This window comes from Schistosoma mansoni, chromosome W (genome assembly GCF_000237925.1).
Source record: "Schistosoma mansoni strain Puerto Rico chromosome W, complete genome".
Lineage (NCBI taxonomy): Eukaryota > Metazoa > Platyhelminthes > Trematoda > Strigeidida > Schistosomatidae > Schistosoma > Schistosoma mansoni.
This window is the reverse complement of record NC_031502.1, coordinates 15,228,864-15,239,403: the sequence shown is the minus strand read 5'-3', so window position 1 is coordinate 15,239,403 and position 10,540 is coordinate 15,228,864. Positions and strand designations below refer to the sequence as shown.

Genomic DNA, 10,540 nt, shown 5'->3' with positions numbered 1-10,540 from the left:
GGTGATGATGACCTATCAACTAATGTTTTTCTTCTGGAAAGCTGAATTCTTTCGCTACCTAGCAAAAATAGAAAATTCATTATCTCTCGTCCTAAAATAGTGTATGGCTGGGACGCTAAGAGAAGCGGAATTAAGTAGTGGAATCATATGTCAAATAAGGGAGGGGTGTAAGATCCCAACCAAGGTCTGGATTGAAGAATAACTGTCTGGTTAGTTTACACACGCGCTATAGCCCCTTTGAAATCAGAACAAGGTGGTTGTGGAAATAACAGTTCTAAATTTCATTATAAATACAAATGTACATTATTACCTTAACAAATATTACCACTCAGTTATTCAACCAATAACTGTTCTCTCAATAATCGGTCTAAATTACAATAAATAGACAAATTGATAAGGAATGTAAGAAAATTACAGAGCGCACCAAAAATAAGTGTTATTCTACCCCGTTCAAGAGATAATAAGTTGTTATTTATAACACCAAGTGTTTCCAATTCTGGAAAGGTGCTTTTCAATTCATAATCAAGATGCACATTCCCAGTCAACTCAAGCAACACAGTCAAAGGGGGAATAGTCAGTATGACTTCCGCCAAGATTAAGTATAAACTAAAACAATACAAACGCAGTTCCGGATGGCACACAGAAACTGAGTGAAGGCGAAAGAAAAATGAGAAAACTATAATAAAATATTACCACCTCAAATGGCATCAAAAAGACTATCAAAATGTACAACTAAAGAAACCGATAATAAGAAGTTGCGAATCTACTCATGGAGGGATTTTCACATACAAACTTCAAGACGGACCTTACAAGGGGGATGGAACATAAATCTTGGTAGCGAGCTCACTCAGATTTGGTGTTATGCCTCGTGAAATAACGGTCTGATTGAGAGAATCATAACTCAAGGTCACTGAAATCAGACTCTAAGGGAGAGGCATTCTTAGAAACAAGGGTCTATCTGTACGGGTGACAAATTATGTATATCTTCCAGGCTTTCACTGGGCACTGAGTCTGACATATCACAAATGTAGTAATATGATATAAACAAGGTAATAAAATGATTCTAACGAGAATCCAGTGAAATACACACATATATATAATCATATGTACACGAAATCTATGTTAAATATAATCTTAATAAACTATCAGGTTAACTTTAATAGTGAAGTAGAAAAAGTGGGTAAAACAAGAAAGTTTTTGTGATCAAAACAGGGCTCACCAGTCTAATGCCCGAGGGTACTCCTCGTTCTCTATTCGGAAGCAGTCAGATTGATAGTTGTAGTAGGTTTATATTCGGATCGTGAACGGAACAGTTGAAGGTCTAGGATTAAATTTTAAACACGACATTCAATATTTTGGTATTCGGACTTTCCTCAGCAGATAAACATGAAAATAATTTTTTGTCAATGGTGCAAAGCCCTAAAGTGAGGCTCACAGTAGAGGGACAGTTTACAACATAAAAAACCCCAGGCATGTCTTTGAAGTTGTGAAGATAACTAGGGGTCTAGCTTCAACTCTAAAAATTCTAAAATCCCCGTCTGCGGCTTGATGTGTCATGTATACATACAAAACAATTACCCTTTAGAAGTGTCGTTAGTAGAAAAAGGTGTAGGCTTATGGGTTCAGTATGACTTAAAACCACACTTCGTGAAGGTGGTGCCTTTTGACCTGATCTTGCACCATTCATTTTAAAAGTCATCTTTGGCCGGTCTATGAACAAATTTTACACAAAATGTGTGAGTTTTCTAGTGGTCTTATTCATGTTTGTTCAGAGTATGGTGAATGTTTCTAGCTTCACTTCCAAAACGTAAGGTAACCCTGGGGCAAGCAATTCTAAGATGAACTCTTTCCAATCCCCTTGAAATGTAGGCGATAAGGAGTGTAGGTCTCTCATCATGCATGGGTTGACCTTACTAAAAGCTGTGTGGGACAAAGCCAGGAATAGTTTCTAATTTCTAGGTATGAGAACGAAAATCAATTAGTCTATAATCTCTCATCAAACAATATTAACATTCTTAAATAAAAAGGCTACTCATTTTCATATTTCTGATCGACGAAAATTGGTTCATCATCGTTGATAGATATATGCGGAGGAAAAGCGCGTTGTGTACACCAATAAATCCTATGAATCTTGGATTTGAACAAGTTATCTCACTGGTCAAACATCCAGATGATATTCTGCCTTATCACATTGGGTATATTTCTACATGGAAATCGATCTCAAACATCTTAACTATAATACGCCTGGTAAACCGTTCCAAGTAAATGCTAGATGACAATGTGAAAAAATAAGTTTGGACATTAAGTGACATTCTAGGTACGAGTTATAATATTGTTTCTAGTTCTATATTTCGTATGTATTCATACGACAAGTAAAAATAAAAATCTGATGAACATTGTAGTTAAGTATTTCCGGAAAAGTTCGATTTGAGTCAGTTAGGGCTATATGAGCACAAATAAATGCATTATATTTGTGACTCACGATGAGCGTGCAGTCAATCACAAAGGAATTATCCGTTAGTACAAATATCACAACCGCCACAGCTTAATTGGGCTTCCCAATGATCATAATCTGTTGTACGTCACTTCCATAGGTTAATCAAATAACTGTTCAGCTGTATTTGATATGGATTATGTGTGATCAAGAATTTACGCACTTGTATAAGATTTTTCATTAAAGCAATTTCATCAAAGCTTCTTTTGTGTACGGTCAGGTTATTCAGCACTGGAATACCTTATCAACACTTTTTTCTTGATCATCGAATTTTATAGCACGAGTAGAACTGATGTATATTTTCACGGTATTAGCATTTCTTGCTTGCTCATCCGGATGAGGGAGCTCTGGAGTCAAGCGCAATTTTCCGCCCTTCAATTCCCTGGCCAGCAAGTTATCAAGCACTTAATTAGAACCATTCCCAGTGGTCAGTAAATAAAGCTGTCCCTAATTCATTCTTAAATTTCCTAGACCTATTATAGACGGTCCACAATCAGTGGTGAGAAATTCACAATTCATAACTGAAGGTTTATCGTCTCTAATCCACAAATTACAACACGGAAGAACGCGAAGCTTATGACCTGTAACACTCGAAATGAAAACTTTGGTAGGCATAATTATAGCATCAGAATTTAATGATTTCAACTTCCCAAGCGAAATGATGAACTTAATACTGCCAGTGTCAACAATACAATAGTGAAATGCACCACTAGACATATATATACTCGTTTTTGAATATGGAGTGAATTACTCGGAGTTGTGAATAGGGATAATATGTGATCATTAGACTCACCAAAATTAATAAAATCCGAACTACAGGACCTACCATTACTGGTGTAGAGGGCGTCGATTCGCGATTGACTATGATCACCATTACAAGAAGATTACGTGCCAGATATCGAGTTGGATCCCTCGGTAGGTCAAAAGCCATAAGGCTGTTGGCGATCTCATGGTATCGAAAGAATACCGAGACGTGCGAAAGTTTACAAGTGGAACTACTGAGCGTACTTGAGTTCGTGCAAGGTCACAGGCAACGGAAGAAAGTGTGTGTCTTTGGTACACTTAGACAAACAAGTACAGTAAAACAATCGGTGGTACAATTGGTTATAATAATAATCGTTTTCATTATACCAATCGCGTTCTCGTCACAAAAGTAGGTCACTACACTGGTGATGAGACGAACAGAAGTTTTATAAACCGACTTGGTGTGTCCCATTTTACAAAACTTATAGCATTCACCATGATAAAATACACATGATTTACGTGCGTGGACTTTACCACAGGACAAACATCCATCAAACTCGTGCTCAACTCTGTAACCCACCTTGCAACTCCTCACTGAATTGTTATCTGTGTTTTCACGAGAACGAGGGTTATCGTCAATTAAACGCCTACTTGTATGGCCTCGAGTACACATCGGATTACGATAACTATGCACTACAGTGGAATTCTTGAAGTCAATTTCATGCACTGCCTCATAAATAATACACGCAGTTCTAGCATCTTAGAAAGAACACATCGGCATTTGCATGAACCCTTTTTCCAGATCTGGTATGTTAATCCGTGCAATCAATCGATCAGGTAGATGCACGTGAAGTTGATCACCGAAATTACACTTTGCAGCTTGTTTCTGCAATTCGAGAGTAAACTCTCTAACCTTTTAGTTGTTCTGACGAATCATTTAGTGAAGTTTCGCTCCTTTACGACATTCCAAACAAGTAAACTTCACAACCCAGCCAACCCAGTCAAATCACCAGCCAGGAATGAAGGAGTTCGAAGATATATTTGGTCCAAGATGGCTAGTAGTTGAAGGGAGTGAGTTGTACGGCATACCCACTCTTGATCTGGTGCTGACGCGTGATCAAGCGTCCAGTTCAGTAAAACTAATGTAGTCAGCATCAAATGTCGAAAAATTACAGAGCTATTGATTTTCGGGACTTATTTACCTCTACAAGAACCTAGTAGTCGATGGATTCATCCGTCTTTTTTCACACAGAACTACTTATTATTGTCACCCTTCGTTGTAATTTATCGCTAGAAATTCTCAATATAAGGCTAAATGCTGAGAGTTCAAACGTTGCTGAAAATCTAGTAATTATCCATCACTCTCCAACGTTTTCACCTGTAATTTTCGAAAGTCCATCTGAGATGTCATTTGTGCTACTGAAGCCGAGTAACTAGCAAAATTCATTAAACACAGCGAAAAAATTAAAACTATGACCTAAAATCAAGAGTCAAGCTGGTAAAATGGTTCATTACGAAGATATTGGACGATACTCTTGTTAGGATAAGTGATTAAGTACGGGCGGGTCTTCATCTACTGTTTTACGTCATTCAGGTTAATGGTTGATAAAGGATTTAAGGTCATTATCAAATCACCTAATGATAAAATACCTAGTTTGACTGTGCAATGCCTTTCTAACTGGCTGGCTAGTGACTTAAAAAAGTACTTATCAGAGCATCATCCCGCTCAACCTAGTGTCCTATCTCAAAGACTTATCCATGCGGGTAAGCTTTTGAAAGATGATACGTCAATCTCAGGCATTTGTACTCAGGTAAGGTATCTTTTCTGGTCATTTCCAGGTCGATGGGCTTCCTACAATCCATCTAGTATACCCCAACCCAAAACTAATGGGCGATTCTAATGTCAACAACTACCGAGCTGACAACACTTTGTTGTAAGTTGTACACTCCCAATTATCTTGCAGCTTTTTGTAATATTTTTTCTTCAATGTGATCTTCATAGCAGCGAGTGGTTAAACCATAGCCACATCGCTAATTATAAACTTAATACCGTCAACCATAAGCAACTCAAATCCCGGGGTACTCGTCCACTCGTCAGTTACTGCATCACGTCAGTACAACTAGGAAATTAACATGAAACGATTCAGAATAATAATGTCAATGACATCTAAGAGGAATAGGCGCTAAGAATATGGCTTGCGAAACCTGTTGCTACAACTGATTCGCAGTCAACTCACTCAACGTCTCTAACTGCTGAGCATTGCTGTATAAAATATTTCGTGAATTTGACTCAAGTGTACTACATCTATCTCCGTCTATCAGGCGTTTATACCTTAGTACATGACCTTCTTACACCAACTACGTTATGTTAGACCACGGAATTTAGTGAATGTCAGAACTTGTTAAGAACAGAAAGTGATCATTCATTCACACAACTTTATATCTTAGAGAGAGGTGGTCAAATAAAATTGGGTTTATTGGAATTCCTTTAAAGGAAAAGCTAGCTTACTCACGCCTGTTACACCTAGTGGAGGAGCATAGGCCGCACACCAGTATTCTCCATCCAACCCTATCTTGGGCATTACTTTCCAGTTGTTATCTTTTTTCTATCTGCCTCTATTTCCCAGCGTAATATGTTCTTTGGCCTTCCTCTGGTTTCTGGTTGAAACGCTAACCAGAGAAGCTAGCTGCTGTATTACAACTCGGAGTTGTTGTTCAGTCGTGAATCACTACTAACCCTGAGTCTTTTTGTTCCTGGACTCATGGAAGTAATGTACTAATAGTTTTATTGGGGACCATTGCCGAATCCAATGTGAATTAATGAATCCTTCAGGAATTGATCTTCAGACGTCAACTTAGGGACTGTCTTACTAATCCACCTAAGCCAGCTTGAGAACCAAAATTATCAGCCTTACTACATATTGTTCCCCGGAATTCGAGATTACCGAGCTCGTGTCGACGACTATAACAATCTTGGTAGTTCATGGACGTAGAAAATGCTTTGTATGGTACCTGCTATCAAGACTGAGGAGACTGCACAAGCACTGAGACATCTCGTCAAACACCTTGCTGGATTCTGTGACTGTCACATCGACAGGCAAGCCACTATCTTGGTCTGCTGCTCAGTGCTCTCACAGCTAGTTAAACATTAGTGCTCGTTCCAAAACCCGTGTTCTCTGGGAGCTGACAAGTTATGTGATTCACATGGCTAACTTTCCAAGAATTGCTCCTTCAAATTATTTAGGCTTAAACTAATGAATTACGACTAAACATCTCCGTGATTGACAATGTTGAGGTGTGAGGAGGACTTAAGTCTTAAATTTTAACTTTGAAAATATGGATTTTGTGTAGAATTCTAACAGTATAGACCCTTCATTCAGGTTCATGAATTCATGCTTTTTGTTTTTCTCGCTGACGATTTGTTTGTGTTCACAAACATATGTAGCTGTTATATTGTATTATAGTCACTGAAGTGTTCTCTTGCTCTTCATTTTCGTCTATTGTTGATTTTAGTATTGTAATTTTCCCGTTTCTGAAAAGTTTCCCACAAAAAAATGTATAAACTGTAACCGGCGTACATCGCGTGATCATCGATCTTTGTTTCATTTTTCACCACAGACTCATCGTATTCAGCTTTAATTTGTGAGTCATTATAAACCAGAGCTCACAGATAAAAGTCATTTTCGACTTCTCTATACTTCCCTCTCAATCTAATCGTTATTTCTCGAATTTCTTCTTACAGTAATATTCCACCTGAGCAAATGCATAAATATCAGCAGGCGTATTATCATTATTTGCAAACTTTTTATATGGAGAATCCTCCAATAAACCAAACTGAGTGCCATACGCAGGATTACTGTTACCCTTACTATTTTGGGACAGGTATGAAACTGATCATTTTTTTGTATGAGTTTTTTTGTTATAATGAGATTGGCAAGACATCTCAATTAAAATTAAATTGTCGTGATTTTATAATAGCAGTGATAAATCTCACCTCTAGGATTAAGAAGCTCGATTGATGATGAATGTATCATTTTGTGGAGTGTACTTCTGTTTCTTACTTTCGAAGCTTTTGACCTTCAGATAAGCTCATGAGAAAGTTGGCTTATACTTCATGAGGAAATTTCGCAGCAGTCGTAAACTTTTCATGAATGACATTCCCATATCGTTAACATGCGGTTTTGTATATCTACACGTGTTATTTAGTTTCTTAAGTTATTCTTCTTTAAGTAAATTTCTTCAAAGGATGTATTATTGCTTGATTGAATGCTCACTTTGAGTGTAAATGGATTTCACTAAGTGTACAACTAGTTGTTGTAACTTTAGTTGGTGAGTTATTGTCATAATGTTACCATTATCAGTTTTAATGTAGTATCTTAATTGTTTTTATCAGGGACTGTTATGCAAATGCTTCCCGGGAACTATAATTTCCCTAACAATGCTTATGTCCCACAAACTCATAGCTCTTTACGCCAAACAACCACAAACAGTTCATCTAGCAATATGCAACAGTGGATTCAAAGGGCGCAGGCACTTTTATCCAATTGGGGAGTGTTTAATGGTAATCAGCGTCAGAGGGAAGCGGATGAGGTATTACCTAACGAAGATGGGGTTAACCAAAGAGCTGACCAAATTCAACCCCAAGCAGCACAAGAAATGGTGCTTAATAATGCAATACGAAATAATGATAGACCCGATGAAGAGGTTAACGGGGTGGGAAATATGGACATAATTGATCGTTTTTACATGCTTTTTCGACTTTGTCTTTTCGTGGGGCTTTGTTTCGCATATTCATCTTTGGACAAGGCACTTATTGTGTTCTCAGTCGCTGCTTATGTATATCTGTAAGTTCCCAACTATTATTTTTCTAATGCCAACGTGTTTCGTACAAACTTTAGGTTAAGCCCTTGGCGATATATGGTAACTGTTAGATTCATTCTGTGCATGATTACTAACTCATAAATAGCTTTGGCCGAACTTATCTTCTCTGCTGTACGAGCAGAGTTTATTATTTACTTATTTGCATCACAAAATATTTCATACAACAGGACATCGGGAATGTGTTGCGGAGGAAAATAACGTTTAGAAAAGAAATAGAATAGAAAAGGGTTACTCAGTCATGCACGACTTAGAAGCTGGTATATGTGTGTTTTTGGCCCAAGCTACTATGACACATTCACACAGCAAAACAAAATTACTAAAACCTGGTGGCACGTCGGCGATGACTGTGCTGGTAGTTAGTACTAGCCAGAGACAGGTTGTAGTTTGCTCAAATTTGCGGTAAATGGTACCCGTTATCTGACCTGCGACTAACAAATCTCTATTGGCCACCTAAACGACTCACTTCTGTGTCTAGAAGCCCGATCTGTGCATTCAAGTCTCTGGCTAGTACCACAATATCTGTCGAATGCACTTTCTGTAAATGAACTGCTAACTGGTGGTAAAACTCATCCTTGATAGCATCCGGGATGCAATCTGTCGGAGCATAGGTGGAAATTACGAAAAGACATTGTTTCTCACACCGACTTCTTCTCACTTTGATGGCGCTTTCTAAACTAACATCACATGACCTACTGTTAATGGGGATCAAATTGATTAGTGTTGTCTCGGCTCTAGTGCTGAGTAAAACACTAACGCCAGCAAAGCCAGACAAAGCTGTCACTGAGTCTCTGGATGAACATACGTTAAACAAGCTGTCCGATACGACAAACGGGAGGCGAATTTGTAGTACTTCACCAGAGTCTTGAATATGGGTCTCGAGTAGACAACAGATATCGATGTTGAGACTTTATAAGGAAATAGCCAACCCTATCTGTTGTCGGATTCGCATAAGTGTGTGAACGTTGAAGGAGGCCAGTTTGAATGGTATATGTAGTTTCAGAATGATTGTTTCAGTATTCGTAGTCGGTGGTAGCATTCAAATTCCGACCAGTCAGTGACTTGAGATCGTTTAGATAGGACAGGGTTTCCACCATAGACCAGCTGCTGTATAAGCTGGAAGACAAAATACACAAAATGATAATAAAGGCGAGTAGATCTGTGACATAGTATAGAAGAAATAAAAACGACTGTTTGCATATGATTTGTCTAAATGCTAATTGAAGCAAGAATAGTAGTTGCAGTAGTAATTGTCATTTCATTTTATTTATATATCAGCCGTGATACTATACGGGTGCCCAGACCAACGTCTTAAATTCATGCTAGCCTGTACAATATTAGATCACATAGCTTATTATTTCAGAAAAAAACAGTAATATTGCAGTGCCATTTGATCGGCAGACGGACATCACGCCTACACTGCAGATTATGCAAGTTGGCGAGCGCCATCTAAGCCTTCTGAATCCCTGTCGAGATTTCGTCAGTTACCAACTCACTAGAACTGATAAGACTTCCAGGATGAGGGAAGTGATCGACATGCTAAGTCATTTCATTCTCCACTATTAGTCCAGGCATTGATGCAACTCAATCCTGAAGCAAGGTTTTGTATTTAAATGGAGGAAAATGCATCCCAAACATGACAACACTGTTACGCAAGGTAATCGAAATTCTCCGTATTCTTTCGGCGTCCTCACCAAAGAGAACTATGTCATCAGGGTATTATAAACTGACAGGTGAATATCCTGGTCAGACTGATTTCTAAAATGCCACGATATAAAGGTTATCTCTACAAAAATGTCTATGACAGTTAAATGAAAATGGGGAAGGCAAACAACCCCGAAAGACACCACTTGGAGTTGCCAATTCCAAAAACACCTCCATAAGCTCTGACTTGGCTAGTAGTATTCGAGTAAAGAGCCTGTACAAGGTTAATGTACTTCTTTAGTACCATAAGACCGACTGATCTACATAATCGAACGCTAGCTTAAGTTCGGGAAACACAACTATGGTTGGGAGTCGGTGGTTAAGTCTATGTTTCAAAATCTGGCGAAGGGCAAATATTTAGTCTACACGTCCATTCCCAGGTCTGAAACCAGCTTGGCTTCTACGAGTTTGCTCTTTATGAACTCTAGTTAAACTATCGAGGATTATTAAGGTCGATACTTTTAGACACTATATTAGTCAAATTGATTCTTCTGGTCATCACTAGAGAACTTTTATCCTTTATTATAGACCAGAATGATCAACAGTCGAGACCAGTCAGATGAGACTAGGCTCATTTCCCATACTTTAGCTAATATCTCACTTAACTTGAAAGCTAAGAGTGAACCATCATCTTTGAAGATTTCTGGCGTTAATCCATCGGTACTTCCTACTGTCCTTTGCTTAAAATTAGCTATGGCTTTTTCCACTTCATTAAGAGGA

General features: G+C 38.3%; 1 protein-coding gene across 1 annotated transcript; it reads left to right on the top strand.

The window, feature by feature from the left end:
* Window positions 1-2,085: 2,085 nt before the first annotated feature.
* Window positions 2,086-8,086, top strand: Smp_139950 (hypothetical protein; the record flags this gene model as incomplete). The annotated part of the gene is made up of 5 exons (XM_018788701.1): window positions 2,086-2,195; window positions 4,833-5,049; window positions 5,078-5,172; window positions 6,981-7,120; window positions 7,632-8,086. The coding sequence occupies 5 exons, from the start codon at window positions 2,086-2,088 to the stop codon at window positions 8,084-8,086; spliced, it is 1,017 nt and encodes a 338-aa protein (XP_018654217.1).
* Between the last annotated feature and the right edge of the window lie 2,454 nt (window positions 8,087-10,540).